The 25,123-nt window shown below is 43.0% G+C and overlaps 1 protein-coding gene and 1 long non-coding RNA gene across 3 annotated transcripts in view; one reads left to right on the top strand and one right to left on the bottom strand.

Moving 5' to 3' along the window:
- The first annotated feature begins 2,249 nt into the window (after positions 1-2,249).
- The window catches only part of PCYT1B (phosphate cytidylyltransferase 1B, choline), a 30,060-nt gene continuing 7,186 nt past the window's right edge, over positions 2,250-25,123 (top strand). Inside the window, exons 1-6 of one of the 2 annotated variants that reach the window (XM_041472473.1) lie at positions 2,250-2,416; positions 14,670-14,769; positions 16,048-16,164; positions 19,347-19,498; positions 20,420-20,498; positions 23,566-23,708. In XM_041472473.1, coding sequence (XP_041328407.1) covers positions 2,315-2,416; positions 14,670-14,769; positions 16,048-16,164; positions 19,347-19,498; positions 20,420-20,498; positions 23,566-23,708 — 693 coding nt within the window. In that variant the 5' untranslated portion in view covers positions 2,250-2,314. The remainder of the gene's footprint in view (positions 2,417-14,669; positions 14,770-16,047; positions 16,165-19,346; positions 19,499-20,419; positions 20,499-23,565; positions 23,709-25,123) is intronic. The other variant, XM_041472472.1, reaches the window with a different exon arrangement.
- LOC121356247 lies at positions 12,517-23,593 on the bottom strand. Its single transcript, XR_005955529.1, has 3 exons — positions 23,470-23,593; positions 15,271-15,538; positions 12,517-14,382 (listed from the first exon to the last, which is right to left on the bottom strand). It is a non-coding gene; the product is annotated as an uncharacterized LOC121356247 (long non-coding RNA).

Below are 25,123 nucleotides of genomic sequence, written 5' to 3'. Positions count from 1 at the left end.
CATCTCTATTCCCATGCACCTGCCTGATCAGGGAGGGCTGGGCACTCACCCTGGATATGTCCATACCTGGTGCTACACCTTCAGGACACCAGCACAAATCCCTGAAGAGCTGGCATACATGGTTGGGTTTATAAAAGGGCTGCCTGCTACCTCTGGCTGCTCCAGTCCTAGCACTGCTCATCTGTGCTGTCCAAATATTCTTCTAACAGCGTAACACTCCTGCAAATATTTCTCCTAAGAAAATGAGCTACAAATTTCAGGCCGAGTGCTGCATTAATCATGGTTTAATCATTTCCCTTGAGTATGCTTTCCATAATGTGTGAGTAGTTCTTGCAGAATCACTGATAAAGGAACTTAGTTAATAAGGAAAAGATTCAGCTGTGAGATTCACTTAGTCTGGCTACCTGTTTTTCTTGCTAAGCCACCTCTTTTGACATGTATTTTCCTTTTTTTCTTGACAGCTGTCTCATTCTTTCTTTTGACATTCTCTTTTCTTTCTACTTTCTTTCTCATCTCCTCTTATTTACTTATCTACTCCTTTCCCTTTCACATAGTTCATACATTTTTGTATTACACTTGTTTTCTTTGAAGATGTGCAGAAGATAAACACATTTGAAATTCGGCTCTCAAGGGTAAAGACCCTGAGGCACAATCATCTTGTAACTCCTCATGGTCTGGATGGCCTTAGATGCTTGTGTCCTCTGATGAAGTCTAATTTTTAAAAGCAATACTGACAGTGCCCACTGAAGCTAAGTATAACTGAAATCTACTTTTTTTTTATTCTATCAAGGTTAGCAATAGCCAATGGAGCCTCTCTGTTCTAAAAATTTTTGGCTTTCTATTATCTTGGTCATATTCTCATTCTATTTAAGAGTAAGAAGGCTGGTGATTTCACTGCAGCAGTGTAGGAGCTACAGTTGTGTGTGTTGAAGCAGCTGTACAGCACAACCAAAGATGTAGTCGTGGCTCCTGGGCAGGTGTCAGCCAGGTTCCATGTGAAGGGCCTGGGAACTCTGAATTTGCTTATGATTAGAAGCATTTTGCTGCGTTTAGAGAGAGCGGCTACCATTACAGCCATGTTCTTTATCCATCTCTCGGAAGAACAGAACCACGCTTTTGCCCAAACTGTTATAATAGCTTTCACTAAAAGGCAATTAATTTTTTCAGCACCAAGAATTTGGTACTCCCAGCCCGGTGCTCCTCCGCGGGGAGTGGGGCGGGCAGGCGCTCTCGGGCAGCCCGGCGGGGCGCGGCGCGGCAGGCGGGAGCTGTCCGGTCAGCACCTCGGGCTGCTCCTCGACCAGCCAAACCTCACCGCGGCTCGCTCTGCAGGGTTACCGAGGCCGCCCGGCCCGGCTGTGCAGCCGCCGATGCTGCCTCCCGAAGGCCCGCACCGCTCCGGCAGCGAGCGCGCCTGCTGCCCCGCGGTTCGGGGCTCGGGCCAGCAGCGCCCTGGGGCCAACAGGGCCAGTGGGATCCTGGGGTGCATTAGGAACAGCACTGCCAGGGTCAGGGAGGTGATCCTGCCCCTCCACCCAGCCCCAGTGGGATGAGTGTCTCTGGAGTGCTGCGTCCAGTTCTGGGCTCCTCAGGAAAAGAGAGACCTGGAGATCCTGGAGTGGGTCAGTGAATGGCAACAAATATGATTAAGGGACTGCGGCACCTCTCTAACAAAGAAAAGATTTGGAAGTTGGGCCTGTTCAGCGTCTACAAGAGATGACTGAGAGGGAACCTTATTTATGTGTATAAAAATACACATTAATATATAAAGGGGGGACGTCAAGAGGACGGAGCCTTTTGGAGGCTCCTCTCGGGGTTGCCAAGCTCAGGACAAGAGGCAGCAGGCAGAAACTGATGCACAGGAAGTTCCACCTGAACATGAGGAAGAACTTCTTCACCGTGCAGGTGACCGCTCAGTGGAACAGATTGCCCAGAGAAGTTGTGCAGTCTCCCTCACTGGAGATGCTCAAGAACCTTCTGGACGCAGTGCTGTGCCATGTGCTGTGGGACGGCCCTGCTGGAGCCGGTAGGTCCCAGCCGGTGCTCCCCGGCGTCCCCGGTCCCCTCCAGCCGGGCACATTCCGGCCCCCCGAGACTCGCGGGGGCGGGGCCCGCCCGAGGAGCCGCCGTGGGCAGCGCGCGGTGGCGCGGCGGGGCAGCAGCCAACCAGGAGCCCGCATGCAAATAAGCCGGCCCCGCCCCCGCGCGCGCAGAGCGGGGCGGGGCCCGCCGGTTGCCGTGGCGACGCGAGCGGCCGAGCCCCCGGGCGGCTCCCGGGGAGACCCCCCGCGCCGGGCGGGCCCGGGCGGCGGCCATGCCAGTGCGTGCGGCCGGTGCTGAGTCAGGAAGAGGCATCCCCAAATCCCCCTCCGAGACCATGGAGGAGCTGGAACACACCTGCCCACAGCCGCGCCTGGTGAGTCGGGCCCGGCCGCGGCCCGCCCCGGGTGCTGCGGGGCCGCTGGGCCGGGGGCGATGGAAGGAGCCCGCGGGCGGCCGGTGCCGCCTCACGGCGGGTCCCTTTGTGCAGCGTCAGGGAAAGGGCGAGCGAAGGCTGTCCGAGGCGGGCTGTGCCGTGCCGTGCCCTGCAAGTACCCGGGGCAGTGCGGTGACAGCCAGGCGGGATCCCTGGTCCGCCCGTTAAAAACCCGGATCCCCCGCGCTCCCGACAGGTCCGGGCGCGCCCGGGCACCGGCGCGGCTGCCACATGTGTGCGGGTGGCGGGAGCGGCGGTGGGAGGCGTGCGATGGCCAAGCCGTGTTGCGGTCCCAAAAGCTGTCTGTTCCCAGTAGTGAATGCAGAGGAGCGGCCCGCGCTCCAAGGAGCCGGCGGCGCGGAGCGATGGCCGGTCCCAGCCTCTCCGGTGCCGCTCCCGCCGGGAATGGCAGCCCCCGGCGGGCTCCTCAGTGACCGCTCGGCCCCACGCTGCCCTGAGGGCCTGGCCTCGGACGGGTTACTGCGCTTAGGAACGGCAAATCCCGCTTTTCTCAACTTTAAGAGTCCGGTGAGGAGTTGCCGGTTCGATTCAGGATGTGTAAGGAAGAAGAGAGTCTCGAAGAGCTGCGGTTTTTGCGGGGACAGGAGAATGAGGGATGGCCGGGAGAGTGATACTTAAAATAACTCCTCTGATGTTCGTTGCTTAAAGACTCCCTTAGACCGTGTAGGCAACTTTACAAGGCTGCTGTACCCCAAGAGTTCAGGTTCTGGAGCTGTCCTTCTTTTCATGTGCTCATTTAAAATTTCGAGTGTTTCCTTGCTTCTTATTTAAATCTGTTATTATTCCCAGCAGGAAAGATCTCTCCTTACCTCAGCATGGTATGCATCATTGGCAAGGTGGTAGAAAGTTAATAGCAGCTCTACATAAATGCAATCACAGAATTGTGGAGGCAGTATCAAGATGTGAGAATGCATGATGTATGCAACAGTTTAGTACTGGAAATTAGATCACTTAACACCAGAATTCAGTCCCGATGCTAATTAAAACATATTTAAACATCAAACTTCAGTAATTAAATTTAACACTATAGTTGAGACATTGTTCTGATATGACAAGAAATAGCAGCAGTCATTGGAGCTGACCTAAATTAATGTTTTCTTCTTGCTCATGTTATAATTTGATTCAGCTTTAAAGAAGACTGTTAATTTGTTCATAGAAAGCTTTTGGAGCAGTTTTAATAGGGAAAGTTAGCTCAGATGTAGTTACTGCCGTGTGTTCGTAGAGGCTGTTTAAGATTTCTCTGTCAAAAGCTCACCTATAACAACCTGTTTGAATATATTACTCTGTGTAGTCTGACATTTTAAAAGATTTTAAAGAAAAGAGTGACAATATGATACCAGTATTTACAGTATCATGCATTCTTGTATAATTTCTGTAGAAGGAAATTATGGTGACAGAGTACATGCATGAAACAGGAATTGATTATGATGTTTTGGATCTTTCTGAGTACCAATAATGGACAATAGAGACCTTTTAAATAAATTTTTGTGGAAAGTATGCCCTTATGAAGTGATACCTCATCAGTCATCAGATCTGTGTTATCTTCAGGCTAAAAAAAAGGTTGCCTGGTGAAATATAATGCAATACACTGAACTCAGAGCGTAGGGAGTGGGGCCAACAAGTGTAGTCAAGCAGTGTGTGAAGTGAGAAAAATTAAGGGTGGGTGTTCTGAAGAGTTTAAGTGAATCACCCCTGGACAGACAGTCTAATAACATGGGCATCGAGTTCCTGTGAGATCTTTTTTAAGATCTTCAGTACTTGATCTGGTCTCATCCTTTGAAGGCAGCATGTGCAGTGGTGGGCCAGTAACCTTGTCACCTAGATTATTAGTGTAAAGGAAAAAGGGTGTCTCAGGTAACACTTTAATATTGCTTGGACCCTCAGGATGGCTCTGGTACTTCAGAATTATATAACTGGTGGCAAGTCTGTGATACTTACAGATGACTTCGTAATGCTGTTCATTGGTTCTCACACATCTCTAAAATTAATTATCTGGGCTTTCAGGTTATATATGGGCTAAGTTGTAGGAAGAAGTTTTTCTTGAGAAATCACCTAAGATTTTAGAAGGTGAAAAGGGGTTGGTTCTTTTCTGAAACTGTTGTCATCCTTTCCATTTGAAACAGGAATTATTTCTTTAAAGCTGTAAAACTGTGAATATTTTTTATGGATATCTGCCATTAGACCTCTGATTTTAGGCTGTGAAGCCTGCTAGCTTGTCAGGAGCTGTCATATTAGCACTAAAGAACCTGTGTCGTTCAAAGATCAGGAAATCAGGGGACATTGAAGGCAGTTCTAGGGTAAGTTTCAATGTGCATTGAAACCTGATGTTTTCCAGTGCCTGGTACTGTTGTCATTATAAATTGCCATTAATTTTTTCCCAAGACACTCTGTGCATTTTCTTAACCAGTTGGAGCATTAATGAGCATTTGTGTTGTTTCAGTCAATTCCTCTGCTCCATCTCTGACTTAATCTTTGCCTTCTTTATGTTGTCAGCTTCTGTGTATCTTAATGCCAGGAAAATGTCTCTCTGAGTGACCCACAGGTCCTGGTCTCAATGCACAGCAGAGAAATAAACCCATCAGAGTCACAGGTTTTATCCATAGTGGTGATTTTAGGAGTTTTGTGGTCAAGAAAAAACCCCTCACAAATAGCATTTCTCCAATCCTGGTTTGCATCCTTTTGCATTTATCCCTTTTCTCATCTGGACCAAACTGCTATGTTAGGCCACGTTCTCATCTGCTGCAGTCCCACTGATATTCTTAATTCTCAGAATATCCCTGGTCATGGGGGCCTTCACTGTTTTCAGTGGGATAAACATGACCCCTGGTCATATCATGCCACAGATTCATGGCATGGCAGTTGTCCCTGGATAACTTTCAGTAAGCTGCAGAGTGCAGCTGGGCTGTGGATCTCAGCCTGGGAATCCTGCCCTTAGGGTTTGCCCGCGTGCATCAGTACAAAAAACGAAAGCTCTTAGTTTAGCTAAGAGATACCATAGCAGGAAATACCAAAGAGGAAATACAAAACCTTGTGAGATTAAATTATAACAAATAAGCAAATATTTATGTCACTTGGGATCAAGAGTTTCACTTTGGTCCCGTGTGTGTAGCTCCTTGAAGGATTGGTGCGTCCTTTGAAAATTACCAATCCTCACGTGAAAGAAACAAACAGGCATTTCAACACACTTTGTTCAGGAAGACAGTTCCATGCGACATCTTTCATAAAAGAAAACGATGGCAATTTATAAGGACAGTGATGCAGATACAGCAAACCCAAATACACATTGAAACTTACTTGAAAACAAATGTCAGAATGTACTGCTTGGTCTCATCTTTCCCTTGAACACACTGAGAGCTTCTTTTGCTTGTATTTAATGTCTCTTCTTCCAACACAGGCATCAGTGGAAACATGTGATAAAGTACTCTTAGGACATTGGAACCCATGTCTTATTTTCAAAACTGTCAGAGCCTAACTGAGGGTTAGGTAAGGTGAGGGAATGCAGGGCAATGCAACATACATTTCCATCACAGTGCTTAATTTAAGAAACCAGTTAAGCAGAGACCCACCTGAATTTGCTGGGGTGAATTACAGGGGAGGAGAGGGAGCAGATAGGTGTGTGGTTGGTTTGGTCTGTGCTCCCAGGCACATCAGTAGGTAGAGGGCAAGGCAGGAGGAATTAAGCAGCAGTTTTCATTAATTTAAAGTGAATCTATCTTTAAGGTGATGTAAAGAAGCAGGTTAGTGCTTTTTATGCTGTCTGCTCTGCCCTAGGCAGTGCTATCCCTGAAATACTGGGCTGTTCAAGGGTATGAGACATCCATACTACCCTTGGATGTCTGTTCTCAGGTGTCATTTCTTGTACAGGAAGTGGCACTGGGGCCCTGTGTGGAAGTACCCAAATAGTTTATTGGGGGCTTTTTTCCATCATCATTGCAAGGACAGACTCGCTGGATACTTAATCTATCCATATGGCAGATGAAACGTGTTCTGCCAAGGCACTGCAAGTGTCACGGCCACTTGAGGTTCACCCTTGCAGTCCCAGCACTGCTCCAAAGCCCACATTTACTTCTGTCGTGTTGTGAGATCAGAGGCTACAGGCTTTTTACAGGTCAATAGGAATTAGGTATTAAGTATCTTGGGGCCACTGAATCTACAGTACTTAGAGAATGAGACTCTAAGTACAACTGAATTAGATCTCACATAATTTTAGGTATTAGCTGCTTCAGCCATTTTGTTTATTTTCTTGATTTTTTAGAAAAATGAGAATACATAAATTCAATTTTTTTCCAATTATTCAAGTACATTTGGAAAACACATTTTTTTTTTTTATTTTATTGAAGAGAAGAGGAGAACATTTTAGTGTTTGCACACAGTGGAGCTGTATAATGGTCCAAGGAGTCACTCTTCCTCTTTAGACAATTTCTTGTTGCTGCTGTTAAGCAATGAACTCAAACACAAAATGTGAAATAATTGCAAGGAAAGTGTGCATGCCTTGGATTCCTATATTTTCATCCCTTCATATTTACAAAGAATATTTTAAGAGGTTCTCATGCAATCCCTAGAATCATATCAGTGTTTTATTTCCATGAATTTTCATAGATCTTCATGTTCATCTTTCCTATATCACTGGAAGGCAATTTTAATCAGAGGAGCCAATGATTAATGTAGGGGAAGTTTATTGTGGTTAAAAAGTGTCCCGTGCATCTGTCTCTCTCTCACGTGATATTATGACAGGGGGTCTGCCATCTGTTTACTTCAATGTGGAATAAGCATAAATAAATATCTAAATAGCTTTACATTTAAGGAACCCAGAATTGCTTTATTTGACTAAATATTTGTTTTGTCCTTAATAAGTTTGGGTTTTGCTCTGGATTAATTTTCATTTTCATAAATGTTGGCTAGTATATAAAACCACAAACCCATAAAAACGTGCCAAGTGAAGTTTGTGCTTGAGGACATGTAGCAATTTTTGCTGCACTTAAAAAAACCTAAATTGCCCATAGACATGAAAAATCTGCTTAGATTTCCCCTTATTACATCAGAGGACATGCAGTTTATATACCTTCTGAAATGCTACAGGGTCTGCAAAAAAATGTTGCAGTACCTATTTGTCAGGTACACAGAACTGCAGATACCTTTTCAGGAATCAGAAATGATCCATAAACACATTAAGAACACACTACATTCTATATTTTGCATTCTGTCCTTGCAAATGCAATGATATTTTAGAAACAGGTTTTATTAGGAGAATATTGCCAACTTCTTAAACTGTGCTGTTGCCATTATGACAAAGGTTTGTATCATACTTTTAGAAAGGAGTGGAAAAACATTGTAGATAGATTGTGCTCCCTCCTCAGGGGCATAGACAGCATTATAATATAACATATGCATAAAATGTAAAAAGAACTCAGCACATGCGTGGATATGGAGCAGAAGAAATACAGAATTAGGAGGCAGATACTGACTACACAGACAAGAATATGTGTAGTGTATACTCACACATCCACAATCATGCACAGACATTCAGTGCAGCCATAACTGTCTATCCTAGTGTGTCCTTTGTTTCCATATAATCTGCTTTCCTGTTTTACACACATACAAACAGATGGTATAGGGTGAAAATCTCTTGAAAGGCACTGGATGAATCTTGTAAAGAAGCCCATCACCCTCCCTATGGGAAAATAGATCTTCTAAGAGTTTTTCTGCTGACAGCTGAGGAACTGCAGAGTATGTGTCTCCTGTGCAGGAGGAAAAAAAAGGTTTGGAGGTTTTTTGCTTCTTCATAGCTCTGTTTCTGAGTAATGGTTTATACAAAATGCTGTTCTACATCTGACATTAAATAATTGATAAATGTAAAGTAACTCTGTAAAGAAGCACAAGTAGAGATTGCTTATTTGACCAAATTCACCCAATAGTTTAGCTATATAACCGAGTTGCTTTCAGAATATTAACCCTTGCCTGTGTTAAAGCAGAATTGGGTTCTTTTAGCCATATATCAGGTGAATTTGCTGATGACACTACATGGGGTATGAGTGTTGGTCTGCTTGAGGATAGAAAGGATCTACAGAGCGACCTGGACAGACTCGTTAATGGGCTGAGGACAGTTGCAGGAGCTCAATAAGGGAAAGTGCCCTGTCCTGCACTTGGGTCACAACAAACCATGCAGCATTACGGGCTGAGGGAGGAGTGGCTTGAGAGCTGCCCAGGAGAAAGGAACCTGGGGTTGCTGGTCACCAGCCAGCTGACAGTGAGCCAGCGTGTGCCTAGGTGGCCAAGAAGGCCAATGGCACCTGGCCTGTATCAGCAAGAGTGTGGCCAGCAGGACCAGGGCACTGATTGTCACCATTACTCAACAATGGTGAAGCCACACCTCGAGTACTGTGTCCAGTTCTGGGCCCCTCACTTCAAAAAAGATACTGAGGTGCTGGAGTGTGTCCAGAGAAGGGCAATGAGAGTTGTGAAGGGTCTGTAACGTGTCCTGTGAGGAATGGCTGAGGAAGCTGGGTTTGTGTGCTCTTGAGGAGGCTGAGAGGGAAGCTAATTGCTTCATTGCTCTCTACAGCTGCCTGAAAGGAGGCTGTAGTGAGATGAGAGCTGGTCTCTTCTGGTATCCTGCAGTGAGTGGACCAGAGGAAATGGCCTTAAGCTAAGGCAGAGGAGATTCAGATTAGATACTAGAAATTTTTTTTCAGTGTTAGGGTGATCAGACACTGGAATAGGTTGCCCAGGAATGTGCAGAGTCACCATCCCTGGAGGTGCTCAAGAGGTATCTGGATCTGGCACTGGGTAATGTGTTTTGGTGCTTTAGGGGTTACAGTGGTAGTGCTGGGTTGATAGTTGGAGTGGATGAGCTTAAAGCTCTTTTCCAACCTTCATGATTCTGTGATTCTATACAGTAATGTACAAGTAAAAAGAAATGTGTAATAGACATTCAAAACACAGGAGCTGATATTATCTCCACTGAACAGATCAGTAAAACACAGAGTGGCATTAGAGCAGTGGTTACATGGTTTTGGTCTGTTGGCCATGGCCAACCTTCAGCATTACTCCTGGGCCAGCAAGCAGTGGCCACTGGGCATTGAGCTGCACATGCCCCACAGCTGGTTTGGTTTTTGGTGATGGTGTCTGCAGGCTGATGATTGGCAACTGGTGCTCCTTTGAAGGAGCCACAAGCTTCTTTATCCTGGAATGCTGTGTATCCCTCCTTAGCGCTGGGATACCTGGCAGCTTTCCTGTCTGTAGCCATCAGGAGAACATCCAGGCTCACGGGCTGCACAGTGCCCTTGCTGCAGTTTGCTCTTTCCGTGAGTCCTGCCTGGATCACTGGCATGCAGAGCTCCTCCCGTCTCCTTCTGGCCGTGCCAGGGGAGCGGGCTCAGGTGGATGACTTCCCAAGGGTCACATTTCACTTCTAGCTGGCGTTCATGGAGGCTGAGGTGCTTCATTGGCAACTCTTTTACTTGAACTCTGCTTGGCTTGGGGCCCATCCTACTTCTAGGGATGATTTTGTTTTCTAAATAATGTGTTCCAGTTCAGTCAGAAGTCATGGCTGTCATGCAGGAATCTTGTCACAAAATTCTTTGGCCTTTTGCAAATATTACACTGGATTACATAATAGTTGTTCTAGTTTCATAATCTATTAATCTCTACATATATACATCATTATGCTTCTTGAAAAAGCAATGGAAGCTGCTTTTCTTCTGCAGTATCTTCAATTTGTAATTACATCTTGCACTTAAAAATTACTTAATACTAATGATGAGCAAAGTATATTTGATTGAAGATAAAGCCCAGAAAGAGCAACAAAGTTAATTTTAAATGCTTGCAAACAGAATGCTAAAGTTACTGTTCTTACGAGGTTAGTTTGCCATATTTTAGTTTACATCCACCTTCCTGAGTCAGCAGAACTGTGAGAGAACAGGACAGACTTTTTTCTATACTGGCATTAATATTGGAGCAGTTTGTAAAAAGTTTACCAGGAGACAACTACCAGTAACATTCAATTACAACTTAAATGTTCATAAATTTAGGTTACTGACCCAAACAGGTGGGAGACAACATGGTTTTCCATTTTGACAATGTTTGCTTCCTGAACCTCTAAGAGAAGACCTTGGTAGTCCTTAGCATGGCCTTTGCACTTACAGAAAGTGTTCATACCTCAGAAACTTGGCACTTTTCAATAGTTTTCATAGGGCTTTTTCTTTAATAGGGCTTTTTCTTAAATATTTCTTGAAACTGATGCCAGTGTTTCCTGCTCTGTAATTATTGTTTCTCAGCATCAGGGACAGGTTCCCAAAATAATCATTCCTCATATGAGTAGACTTCTTCCATGTGATTTGTTCCAGTGAAATCACTTATCTGTTTTAAATACTGCCTCTGAGACAAAAGGTGGTTACAGCATCAGACCTCCCATAGAATTTCCCTGCCAGTTTAATTCTTTCATAAGCGCAGGCCCAGCCTGCTTTATCAGGTGTTGCCTCTGTAGCTGTACATGATCTGAAATTTCATTGATCTTTGTTTGTGGCAAAATCTTAGGTGACAACACAGTTTTACCAAGAGGAGGAGAGAAGGTATTGTAGTTGCATGAATTAAAAAAAAAAGCAGTAGCTCCTTCCATTAGCTGTGTTTCCTACAGTCACCCTGCAGACAGAGGTATAAAGGCAGGTGCACTACGGCTTGGATGGGTCTACATTTGCCTACTTAAAAGAATGTTTCTGTCTTCCTTGCTTCTGTGTAAAAAACCCAGTCCAACTACCAAACATCCAGAAGCAAGCAAGCAGTAACTCAACAGGCTGTAATCAGAGGAGATGGAGGTGCTTGTTTCATGACCTATTATTTCAGTGGTAGGACTCCTCTTCCTTCTACAAATCACCAACAACTTTCCTTTTAATCATTACAAACATAAGCATGAGTGTTTATCTTATGTCTAGGAGCTAAGTTAAATGGATACAGTAGCCTAAGAGACTGTGAAGAGAGATAATAAAAAGGAGCATCAAGATACACCTGGAAATAAGATGCTTCTAGCTGTCATGTAGGGTTTCTTCATGAAGTGTCCTGGCCCCAGAACCAGCTCAGGGATGCCAACCACACTGTGCTCCGCTCTGGGCTACTGTCTCACCAAATAGAGCCGTGGGTTACAAAGACATTGCTGCTGCATATGGAGCTGTGAGGTGCTTGCTGGGAAAGCTCCCATTAGCCACCTTCCATCTTTTAATGTCCTGAAGTTTATTGAACATCATTCAGCTCTTTTGCAAATTTCCTAGAAAGTAAGACATTATTTAAACTTCTCATAGAATTAGAAGCTTCTAATATGCAAGGGTTTACTAAATGTGATGATTTCCTGTACCCTCATTTTGCTGAATGCTGTGCCTTAATTACCAGAAACAGGACTCTTATTGCAAGAACTTTTTATCATCTTCATTAATAAGTCCTAGTGTTACAATGACCTCTCCATTTGTGACATGGGATAAGCTTTCTCTCACATATTACTGTAGGATGGTGCAGGTCTCAGGAGCTTACCTTGGTCCAAAATATAAGGCTAATTTCACTTGCTTGAGTAATTGCAAAATGTAAATGCCTAGAATATAAGGAAGGCAGAGATGAAGGGAAAAAATCTATCAGAGCAAGACAGAAGTACAAAGTCTTTGTCTAACCATATGATTATTGGCAAAACTATAGCAAACTTCCAAAAGAACTTTAATGGATTAACCGAAATGAAAAAGGTGCTATATAAATTACTTGCTGTTTTCTCACAATTCTAATTATTACCATCAAGAAACTGGAAAGAATATGAGTAATTATGTATACCAACTGAAAAGGTTTGATAAATTATTTAAGGGTTTTATAATTTCTTGAAATATATTCTCTTATGGGCTTTTATACAAACCAAATGGTCTCATTTTACTCATAAGATGTTTTTGTTAAGCTTAGCAATAATTTTTCTAGGACAGATAAAATAAAATAGTAGTGAGTAGTCATTTGGAAGCTACTGCTGTAGCTTTCATCTGTCAGCACTTGGTGTTTGTGCTTTTCTCTGTTTGGTTTTGACAGAATATGGCTGACTTTAATGTATTGCATTTGATGTGTTTTCCTATCTAGTAACTGTGAGATCAGAGAGTAAAGGGAATATTGACAGGTCTGGTTCTAAGCCCTGATCTGTAAAGTGAGCTTTAATGACGAACATTTATAAAAGCTGGACCAGTGGGAAGCTGATAGAGGTTGTTCTTCATTGAGCAGAGACTGAAAGAAAAATCTCAGTGTTGCAAAGGTGGCTACATGGATGAAAAGCACCACTGTGTTTGCCTGGGGGGAAAAAGAGGTATCTTCCTGCAAACCAAGCCTATTTTCTTCAAATAACCTTCAAGGAAACAACCTCTGCCAAGATAGGAGCTGATTACCAGTTGCAGGCCTCAGACCATAGCCATTATTGTTTTAACATTTCTGCCTTCCTCTTTATCTCAGCAGGAACCAGGCTATATGGGCTGCCGTGTAACTTGACCTTCCTTGGAGATAAAAAGACAGATTAGCACCCAGCAATAGCAAAGCCAGAAGCAAAAAGACAGTATTTAGAAAATAAAGGAAAGAGCTGGCACTGTATGATTATGTGTAATGTTCTACACTGTGCAGCGTGGGTGGCCTGATGAACAGTTCCCCTCCATGAAACCCAGACAGAAACTTGGGCTTGGTAATAGTTTCTCCATTTTTAACCTTGTCTGTGCAGAGATGCTGTGATTTTCATCATGAAGATGCTAATGATGATGGTTTCCTTTAACATTTGAGAGTGTGGGGAAAAAAAGGAAAGAAAAATGGAAAGGAAAAGAGGGAAACCTTCTTTTGCATTACTTGTAGTAAATGAAAGGAATAGCAAATCTGCAGAAAGAACTGGGTCTGAATCTTTAAGTCTTTGTTGTTGTTTTACTACTGTCCTCTGAGCTTTCCATGCAACAAACCAGTGAGCCCAGAGATCAGCCAGCAATTAGGTATGACATGCTCTAAAGTGTCTCAGGGATGATAAAGAATGGTAAATGCTCAGTGATTAATCATTCAGCATCAAAAATCTGAAAAACCATGGAAAGGCAAAAAGGGATGCTGTTATGATCATCCATGGGTACTCAAACTGGTGTGACAACTGTACATCAGGTCACTGTCAAAACCCAACCAAGCCACAGCTGCACAGCCATGAACTCCCAGTTAAATCATGGGGGAGGCAAAGTGACAGATTTCCTTCAGCTTTTCTCAACCACCACTTCATCTCAAAACCAAAGCAAACCAAAACTCAGTTATGTTTTTGTAAAGGTTTCAAGCCAAAAGCTGTAGAAGCTGTTTTTCCTATCAGACTATATGGCAGATAAATACTCGAGGGTCGAATGGCTGATAACTTCCTACATAGACATGGGCAGAAAATACAAATTCAGTAATCAGGTTTCCTGACAGATAATGCCACGTCAGTCTTCACACATCCTCATACTGTCTCATATATCTTTAGGTTATAAGCTCCTCAGAGCAAGTACCCTTGTGGTGCTCTGATCACAGTTAGAGTGTTTTAGTACTATTACAGAATGTGTCAGACAAGAGAGGAGTTGCAGTTCAGTCAGCTCTTGTTAAATGGGACTTAAGGTTGCATCCTTGCCTTTATTTTGAATGGCTCCTCAAAATTACAGGAGATTCTAACTAAAACCACAACAAAACAACCTCCACTCCGAATTATTTGTACTGATGCTAGTGGCAGGAAAGGGTGCTTGTTAAGAGGTGGCTCATTTGCAGTTTTCTAAGTCCCAAGTAGTTTTTCCAGCTGTTACTTACAGGTAATAGAATACATTTTTCCTTGGACCTTCAGAGTCACTGGGAAGTGTTAAGCTGCTCACACTATCCAACCTTACATTGTTCTGCAAACAAAAAAATAATGTGCTTTCACCTCAAAGATGACCAGGCAAAGATTGTCTAACAAAGACAAAGAATTCAGTCATATGACATATTTTAAAAGCTTTATTTTCCTCACCATCCTGCCTTGTGTGAATTGTGTGTGCTCAGGGGTGACCAAAAAGCAAAAATCCCCAGAGAACAAACCAGCCTGAAGTCTGGTTACAGCATTCTGCCACCATTAAATGGTTCTTTTATAACTACTTGGTGGTGAAAATAAATTTACTTTTTTTGTGCTTTTTCCTCCTTCCAGACTCTGACTGCACCTGCTCCATTCGCAGATGAAACAAGCTGTCAGTGCCAAGCACCCCATGAGAAGTTAACCATTGCACAAGCCCGCCGGGGAACACCAGGTATGTGGAGAGATCCACAGGATCACGGGCACTCCCAAAGCCTGCTTCTTCCATGCAAACATCAATTAATGCTTATTTGTGCCTTCTACTCAAAAGCAAAAGCCTAATGTCTAGTGCTGTCAGGTAATGGAGAAGAAACCAGCAACTTCAGAGCCATTATGTTCTCTTAGAGAAACAACAAGAGAAAACATTTCAAGTTAGGGTTTGATGTGTTTGTGGATGTTGGTTGGAAGGAAGGCTTGCCAGCCCACTCCAGCCATCCTGAAAATTGTGTTATGTAGTAGCTATCTTCTGGATTCTCATCTCTGGAAAACTCTTCTTTTACTGGTGTTCCTAATGATCACATCAGTGGCCTTAAAGGTTACTTGCCAGTTTCTTTATCTGGGCATATATGATTGGATTGGGGAAGCAGGATGATTTCACATGTAGTCCCAAACGCATCCTTCATCCCGCCCCCCCACATTTCAAGAGGTTATTTTTTAAAAGGCTCTGTTTACTTACTCTGCTTATCTAAAATACACTTTTAAAGTACGAACACATTACAGGAGCAAGCTTCAGCTTTCCAGTCAGCTGTGCAAGGAACAGTGTTCTCCCGTGGACCCTTGGATGTCCTGACTGCAGAGACATCTCTCTGCTGTCACTGAAACACAGTCCATGGGGGTTTGAGCTCTGTTGCTTTCATCTCCACTGTGCTTTTGCTTGGAGGTGGCGAAGCATGTAATTTGAGAAAGCAAGTCCTTTTTCAATCTGGAGGCTGCTGCTGGAGGTGCTATACAGAAAGAGTTATAAGGGTTGATAACATGAGAAAGAGAAGAACTTGGGGAAAGTCTGGGAAAAGTGAAGTATAAGGTTTGCATAGAAGAGGTAAGCAATTGATTTTTACAGTAGTAAGCTGTGGAAAAAGTCAAGGCAAGAGGGGAGGAAAGGGAAATGATGGGAAAAATCCATAAGGCATATCTGATTAGAAAGGCAGAGAGAAAAGAACAAGACATATGGTTGAACTCTGAATGAGGCAGGAAGATGACATTTTTGCTAAATTAGAATATGGGGATGATGGATGATAATAAATAGGGTAAGTGTGAGAGAAAACAACAGAGAGTACAAAAAACAAGTAATGTGCAGTATCAAAAACTGCAGGTTCACCTGTGGGGCTTTTGAATATCAGAACTGGGGTAAATCTCTGCAATCATCTGATCTGGGAATAAAATGCCATCCAGGAGAATTAAGTGCAACTTGTTTGGGATCTGAAAAATCACTGTTGTGTTTCTTTCTCCACAGTTGACAGACCTGTCAGAGTGTATGCAGATGGAATATTTGACCTCTTCCACGCTGGCCATGCTAGAGCTCTTATGCAAGCCAAAACTCTATTCCCAAATAGCTACTTATTAGTAGGAGGTAAGATCAGAGTTATTTATTGCACTGGATTTTTGCTTCTGTGCTTCACTATCAGAAAGTTATTGCTGTGCTCCCACCCCCAGCTGTTTATACACTATGACTTGAATGCTGCTTTCACTCAGGGGCTTTCTGTAGGTGATTTGCCTTGAATTACATCTTACAATTGCATCAATTAAAGTAAAAGTCAAATTCTGCCCTCAGCAGCACAGGCACAATTCCCATTCTAGTTAAAGCAGGTGCCTGCATGGCTCTGAGCTTAAAATAGCTCCCTATGAATAATTTACCTTTTTCAGTTATTTGCTCAAAATTGTTCAAAGACGGAGATGAGTGAATGAGAGCAACCATTATTTATATCTGGCTCATTGGTCCCTTTGCCAGCCAGGCACAGACCATGACCTCTGCCTGCCAGGTCCAGACCCAGCTTTCAGCATCATCACAGAAGCTACATCTGGCCATTGTCATTGAAGACCCAAATATAGGTCATGAGTGGAATGCAATTTCAGTACTCAGGTGTCCCCAGGCAGATTACTTTCTTAATTCAGTTGTTTTTTGGTTTTTTGGTTTTTTTTTTGCTAAGAATATCTTCTTTTCTTGGTGTGTACCTGGCTAACAGCTGTTCAGCAGTTGGCCTGTGCCAGAGGAGTCACTGGAGGGTGGCTCTTTCCTACCTAGTAGGCTGTGCAAGCCCTGCTCTCATGAAGCCTCATAAATGTGCAGTTTGGTTCCATTTTCCTTGCACCTCCAGGGTTGAGATATTCCTCGCAGAAACATTTCACAGCAACCTTCATTCAGCTGCTCAAATGCTTTACAGTGAACATGAGTGCAACCTTCAGGTACTACAAGGTGCATTATTTTGCATATTTGTCCTGAACAGTTGTGGGAGTGGGGCGGGGGGGGAAAGACCCAACACACAGGAAAAACAAAATCTCTTTATAAACACATACTTTAGTTTTACTCAAGTTTATGAAATGTGGCAATTCCCATGGAGCTTCCTGTGAGGTAAAGGACAAGTCCCTTTGTTATGAAGGAAACATTAAGGATTCTCTGGTTTTCTGCTGAGCCAGACAACTTGCAGAAGAAGCAAGTGGAAGCGCAAGACTGTGAGGTTTAAAAAAAATGCAAGTTATGTACATTATGTTGTTGTTTTCAAAGGATATGGGGTTGCCCCAGATAAGGGAAGGAGCTTTGGGGCAAAAGCCTGGCTCCTTTGAAATTCATGGCATAGCTTCACTTTGCCTTTATTTTTGGTATGAAGGACAAAGCAGCCAGCACTCATCAGCACCTTCTCCCAGCAAGGCACTGTGTGTTAGCATGTTTAAAAAATGGACACCTTCCCACACCCACATACAATTTGTGCTGCAAAAGCACCGGTGTCATATGTCTTTGTGGGCATCACAACCAACCTCTTCTATTTCTTCTTGTGAAGACGATTATTTGGACCTAAGATCACTTTTCTTTTTAAAATGGACATCTATACCTTCCTAAATCAGTCATTAGAGCAGGATGACAGATTCAAAAGAAGTACAAAGAAAGATATTGTGTCTGTCTCCACTGTGCATGAACAAATAGTAATCAGAAAATAAAATCAAACCTTTCTTCAGAATTCAAGCAAAAATTACTATTTTCCAGTAATTTTGGTAGACCTTTTCTTCCAGGAGAGAGTAGCCTAAAGATGTCATAAAGGCTGTAAATAAATACAAATACAGTCTCTGAAGGGATTGTTCTCCTGAAAATGCTTTGATCACCATTAAATTTCTTGTCAGCAGGCATCAAAACTGACATAACAGGACAGAGTAGCATTTTGCTTGCTGAAATTCATACATATGTTATTATCTGGCTTTGAATTTTGCGCAAGCTTCATGGATATCTAAGCTTTTCTACATTTTTCCTACTTTGAAAGTCCTTAATGACCATCACAGCAAGAGCATCCATTTCAGATCTCAGAAAAGACTGCATCTTTGCCAGCACCTTGCCTAATAGGTTGATGTTTTCAAATTAGAAAGAAGCAGCAGCTGTAGGGCTCTTACACTTCACTGATAATGTTGCATTTATCATTTGTCAAGTACATTTACAGACAAAGATCCAAAGGCACAAGTTTGACCTGTGATGAAGGACAACAACTGGAAACCCAGCTATAAATGGGTATCACATTATTCCGTGTGGGGTGTCAAATGACTGTTGCAGCTGTAATGTTGGACAGAGGTGGTTCAGGAGAAGGTCACTGTTTTTTACACAATATTATGTGGGTAGAAAGATAATACCTAACTCTTACAGTCCTCTGGGAATGTGGGTGTTGCTGGCCCTCATTTTAAAAGCAATGTGACAAAGTATTGGTGCATCCAGAGTTAAAGATGCAGGATTTCTGGCCCTTTAACTCTGCTCATTTCACTAGAGCATGTGGCTTCTCCCAGTCCTTTCCCTGGGGCTTCCTTCAGCAGCTTTCCATTTGAACATGGCACAAGCCTTACTCTTCTTTCTGTGAAACCTGCTGAACTCAAAGCTAAGCTTGGAGACAGATTCATGTAAAGTTTTCTGCGACTTTTTTCCATCAGGGTTTATTTAATGAGAAACTGTCTCACTGTGATTTTGAGCTTCGTTGACAAATTTCTCTTTTAGAGTGTTGTTTACATAAAAATTAAAAGCAGGAAGTGGAGGCCTAGAGAGTCTGAGGGGTCTCCATCTTTGAAACCCAACTGGACGTGGCCCTGAGCAACCTGCAGTTGACTCTGTTGGGAGGAGGGGGTTTGGATTAGGCGATGTCAAGTGGTTTTCCTGCCTTGACCATTTTGTGATACCTGAAGTTAGTGAGCACTCTTTGATTGTCCATGCTGTGTTCTTTGATTGGTTTCAAAGCATCACCCCTGAAAGCCATCACCCCTGAAATATCACAGCCCATGAAATCCCCACTTAAGAGTGGGATTGGTTTACCTTAGCATGTAAAGGATACCACCTGAAGTGCCTTAAAATACCATACTTGGCCTCTGACTGCAGCTCCAGAAAGAGAAGGTTGTCTCATTATTACACAGTTGTATCTGCCAACTCCAAGCAGAACTCTTAGATGTCCTAGGACACCTCAAAAATTGCTAAGCTAATAACTAAGTGATTTACCTAGTATAATCAACTCCTGGTCATGCTAATTTTACTGAATGTGGAGCCATTTTGCTCATACTTCTATGTTTTAGTTTGCAGTGATGATTTAACTCATAAATTCAAAGGCTTCACTGTGATGAATGAAACTGAGCGATATGAAGCCCTCAGACACTGTCGTTATGTGGATGAGGTCATCAGAGATGCACCCTGGACACTGACACCTGAGTTCCTTGAAAAACATAAGGTACATTTCTCCCCTTATCTCTCCCTTCCCCTTTGCAGACTGACAGTTGAGAATGAGCAAGTCTGAAATCCTACTAGGTGGAGCAAATTATTGTATTCAGTTAATTCCAGTCACTGAAATTAGGTACCTAGCATTCCTTGCCTCCATCTCTTTCAGAAAACATTATATTTCTTTTGCCTTTTTTTCTCAGTATGCTGAGATGATTTCTCTGCTGGGATTTTTGAAGGATAAAATAACACTGAAAAAATTACTGATAAACTGACTTTCAGAAAAGGAGATGGTAAACCAGGAAAGTTTCCTGGTTTACCATCAGTGACCTAGTGACTGAAGTCTTGAATTAAAGGTGTGCTTCCTATTAATGGCAACAGGTGCAATATCTAAAAACACCATGTGCCCTCTAAAAGGCAGGATAGAGTGTTTTAGATGCTGTTGATTGTCTTGCAACACATATGAATCTTGACAAAAGCATAATTAAGTAGGATGTATTTTAGTGTCTGCATCACTAGGTGACAAAAGGACAGCATGATAGTACTAGGTATACACGTGAGTATGCACTGCCCTAAGGACCCAAAATCAATTATCCTGCCTCCATGGTTTTGAAAGCCAAGGCTTCACCACTTGCTTTTGCAGTAGAAATAAAAGCAGGAACCTGTGTCTTGGGTTTTGCATATCACACTGAGCCAGTCAGAGTGATGTGGTAGTGGCAGTGCTTTTGGAGAGAAGATTTCTGTTTTTTCATAATTGATCATACAACACAGCAGTTGCAGGCCCAAATCTAGTACAATACACTAGGTGATAGCTTTAGGATGAGAATATCAAAAGCAAGTTAGCTGAAGTCAAGAAAAGAAAGAACTCTCCATAACAATCCCCCAGTGAACCAAAATCTGGTGATGGTGATGTCATTCTTCTGTTCACTGGCAGATTGACTTCGTAGCACATGATGACATCCCGTACTCTTCCGCTGGATCGGATGACGTATACAAACACATAAAGGAGGCAGGTAAGAGCAACTTTATATTTTTAGCACCTTCCTTTTCAGCCTCAGCTGAAATTCTTCTACTGCCTTTTAACCAGAACTGCTGGGAGAGAAGCAGTAGAGGTAATATCATATTGTCGTATACCCTAATGGTAGGTACTGCTGAGTTGAGCAGAAAGAAAACCTCAAAGGACATCCTTGGCTGAATTCCTGCCATAACCTCAAGGAAACCATTCAGATCTGGCACAAAATAGACCCATCTGCATTTTTAAAACCATTTTATAGTGCTTGATTAAGAATTTTGAATGGATGAAAATGAGTTCAGTTCCCACAGCAGCCCAGCCAACTTTAGTCAGTTTTTGATAACCACAAACTGACACCTCCTTGACACATCCCAGTCCTTAATATGGGCAAGCACAGGCAACCTTCAGGAGCCATTAGGATCCACTTGCACTGAGGGTTCTTTTCATTACACTAGCAGAGGGTTTAAATCAGTATCAGAGTAATTCATTTCCCATGATCGTTCAGCAGTTTGGTTGACTACCATATTACATTGAACACGAAGATGCTGAACTCATTAGGAATTTGTGTCTCTTCAGTTCAAGGAAGATGAATTAAATTTGAGGACATAACGTTAAGCCAATGCTTGCCAGTAGTAGCTATCCTAACAGAGTGAACAGTGGAAGGAGGAGGAACAAATCACATCCTTCTGCTGCTGCTCCCTGGAGATGCTGCTTTGAACCCTGGCAAATCCAGCCTCTCTGTTCTGCACAGACATGTATATTGGAAGCTTGAAAAAATTCCAGAGCAATCTGCCTGATGATAATATGCCATGCAAAGTGACCTCAAACTATACAATGATAGCTATAGACCAGCTATTGACCTGAGCTGAAGGAATAAGCTTTTTATAGCGGCAGCTCTTGATAGTTTTTCACTTGTGAACCTCCCTGTGGTATCAGACTCACAACCTTCCTTTGGGAATGACTGTTCTATAGTTTCAGAGCCAGCTTCCTTCAGTAGGCAGTGAAAAAAAGGCCCCTCTGGTAAGAATGGGTCACCAAGGGTCATACTGCACACATGCTGCACAGGCAGCTATTTTACTTTTCTTCTGAAGTTGCCAAGTGCACAGGACAACACAACAGGAACTCTTGGTGTTACTGGATCATTGCTGGACTTGGTGTGAGAGTGCCCAAACCTGGCACACCCTTCTCTGCTATCGCTGAGCACAGGCACGGTGCACACACGACCCGATGAGAAACTCAGACTTTGCAGAAGAGAGTATGGACTTGCAGCTTCAGGGACTTGTGGTCTGTTGTGTCTGTCACCATGAGATACCAGAGAAGCATCTTGGGTCTTGTATGGCTGGATTTTGCTATGTATAAACTGGGAATAATGTTAACTTATTTGTGATGAGTTTTGAGATCTAGTGCTGTAATAGTCCCTAATGCTCCAGAGCAGCATTATTACAATAATGAATTTCCCCTTTCTGCTAGGGGTTTTGTTTTAAATAGACCGGGGCTGTTGATGCATTTGCACATTTTTTCCATAGTTCCAGTACTCCCATTTTCTCACATCAGGTTGTTGGAGAGCAGAAAAGTGGAAGGGAACCAGGGAGCGCCTTGGGTAGATTTTCATGGGCTCCCAATTCCCCACTACCTTCAGTGGGTGGGAGGGCATATGGGCAATGGTCAGCTGGGTAACAGGGCCCTGACAGAAACTGTGCACGTCTGTGAACACTTAGCTTGGAAAACATGGATCACTCCAACACATGAAGCATATGAAGGCAAAATCAGTGACTAAGGGTAATGTCCACCTACAGTTCCACTTTCAGCTTAACAAAGGTGGGGTTTGGATTTTGTCCATATATTCTTGTAACTTTTATCTGTAAAGGTTTCTGGCTCAAAGTGGGTTTCACTGCTTCCAAAAATAGTTTTCTGAGTGACTGGTGGAAGCCTGAAAAGCAACAGTCAGGGAAACATGTCTGCTCATGATTAAAGTAATCTATTTTTTTAGCAGAGTATTAATTAAGAGATCAGAAAGAAAAAATATCACATAACATTTAGTCACAAGAGGCTGCTAAGCTTCTTGATTCTTTGAGTCTTTTTCCATCCCTGTAAAATTAGGTACCAATGCCTGCTTACTTTAAGTGAACGTGTGGGGATTCATTTGCCAGCTATAACACCATTTTAAGACAAAGCACTATTTTCTTTTCCCAAACCATCTCCAGTCTTCTCTCTCTCTTTCATCAGCAGCTTCATGTTGCAATTACATGTAAGTGAGAGTAGAAATTTTTTTTGTAGCCCTAAATAACTACTAAACCAAGGTGTGCCTGCACTCTGCTACTGTTGCATTTGTGAATTGCATTAACAGTTCAGATGCTCCTGCTTTAGTGGGGAGCAATGAGAAAGCTGCATATATTTCAGTTATGTTGAGGAAAATATGAGCAGTATTGATAAATGGCCAGTTTTCTTGGGGGCTGATTTGTCAGAGCAGGGAGGATGGTTATGCAGCCACTGGCATGGCTGGGTGGACATGAAACACTACACCTCACACACATGACACTTCATTTTTCTGTTACAAACCACTGGCACCTCCAGGGCTTTTTCCAGTTACTGTAATGCATCTTTTTCCTGGCTTTTGTCAAGGCCAGAGGCTGGTCTGTTCTACTCAGCAGAACAGAGACTGTCAGGTGCAGCGCAGGAGTGGAAATAAAGGAGAGCAGTAAACTCCCTCCTTCTTTGTATTAAATAAGGCTGTGCTTATGGAAAGAACTGCTCAGTGAATTGGTCACAGCTGTGAAGCTTGGCCTTCCGGGCTCGGGAGCCCCTGCCAGTCTAATAACTTCCACATCACAGCTGACGCTGTACAGAGGGCGTTTTTAGTCTTTCTAAAGACCTGAGAGAAAAATGAGTAGTATAGCAACCTTGCCTTCCCCAAACTCACACAGAAACAACAGGAAAGAACTAGGAATAAGGCAGAATTGTAAGCCTCTTACCTTTGTCGGGCATTTTAAGTTCATCCTCAGCTATCTGCCACAGTGCCTGGTCTTGCCAAGCTTTATCAGCAGGCTTTCTTTTCCCACTTTGCTCAGGAATGTTTGTGCCTACGCAGAGAACCGAAGGTATCTCCACATCGGACATCATCACTCGCATCGTGCGGGACTACGACGTGTACGCGCGGCGCAACCTCCAGCGAGGATACACCGCCAAGGAGCTGAACGTCAGCTTCATCAATGTGAGTACAGTGATCCATGCTTGCTCCTCAAACACTCTCTGCTAGCATCCTGAATGTAAAGGTTAAGAAATTATATCTTCCTCATGATGCTTCTAAAATAGCTGGAAAGAACTTAATTTAAAAGACACTGGTAAGCTGAGGGTAGTTTTAATTGCTCCTATTAATTAGCAGCTTCCTTTCCATCTTACACTATTAACAAAGCTGCTGCTCCTCTTTCCTCCTTGAGCTGTAGGTGACAATGACACACTAGGAAGGAGCCCACCCTTCCACCAGAAGCTGCTCAACCATTCACCCAATACATGGTTTCTTTCTATATTCCTATTCCAAGAAGGCAGCCCAGAGAGCATGGATTTTGAGATCCAAAGTTTCTCTACAACGTGATAGGATTAAAAAACCAACAAAACAGAAAACCAAAAACACCCTAACAAAGCCAATCACAGAGCAGTGAGACTACTAGGGAAAGCTAAAATGGTTTTCAAAAGACAAGGAGGTATGCTAGGAAGCTGGTACATAAATAATGCTGCTGTAGAGCTCAGAAACCACAATGGCAGGAGAGCTATGTGAAAGAATGGCTCAGATTATTAATCTTCCATATACAGACCTGCCCCTCCAATGAGAAGTAAACACTTTATGGAAATTAGATTTTACCTTCCTTCATTTTCTGTTTCAAGTCTTGACTTAAAACCTCAAGACAACCCACGTAACTGAAATCTCTGTTGTGACTGAGATGGCTCACAGCAGGACTTCTCACCTCCCTCCCTGGAGCTTAGAAACCCCCTTGTGAATGACTGAATTGTGTCATTTCATTAGAGTTTATCTCTTTCTTATTTTGAAGTCTGGCAGTCTAACCCCATATTACAGGGCATAAATATTTATTTCACTGTGCTTTTTTAAAAGTCTTCTGAAAAATCTTGCTTGTAAGTACTCTGCTCAGAAAGATCACTATTGCAAATATCCATTAAAATAAAGCATGCTGGATGCCTTGGAGATTCTCAAATTTATCCTTGAGCAGCTGTGAGGTTAAGATACTGTTGCATAAGTCATGCTTGCCCCCATCTTAGACACTGATGTCTCCTGAAGAACCTCCTGACATGATTGTTTACCTTGCAGTAATTTAAACGCAGAAATACTGATTTGCACTGGAGACTGTTTGTCTCAAAATTAAATCCCCAGGATTTCACAAGAGCACTGGTCTTGTTTGCAGAAGGGCACTGGTTTCCTCACTAAAGGGCTGATCACCGTTTAGGCACAGAGGAAGTCTGGTTTCTTTGGACCTTGGGGATTTTGTTTGTGCTTGTGGCTTGCAAAGACAGTTCTTTTAGTGAGCTAGAATAAACCCCGCTTCAGTGCTTATTTTTTAAAAATAAATTCAAGTGGCCATTAAAGGGAGTTAACAGAAAATTAAAAGCCAATAT

The sequence above is a fragment of the Pyrgilauda ruficollis genome, unplaced genomic scaffold, assembly GCF_017590135.1.
Source record: "Pyrgilauda ruficollis isolate IOZ18807 unplaced genomic scaffold, ASM1759013v1 scaffold29, whole genome shotgun sequence".
Lineage (NCBI taxonomy): Eukaryota > Metazoa > Chordata > Aves > Passeriformes > Passeridae > Pyrgilauda > Pyrgilauda ruficollis.
Note: the sequence above shows the minus strand (reverse complement) of the source record. Positions and strands in the feature narration are given on the sequence as shown.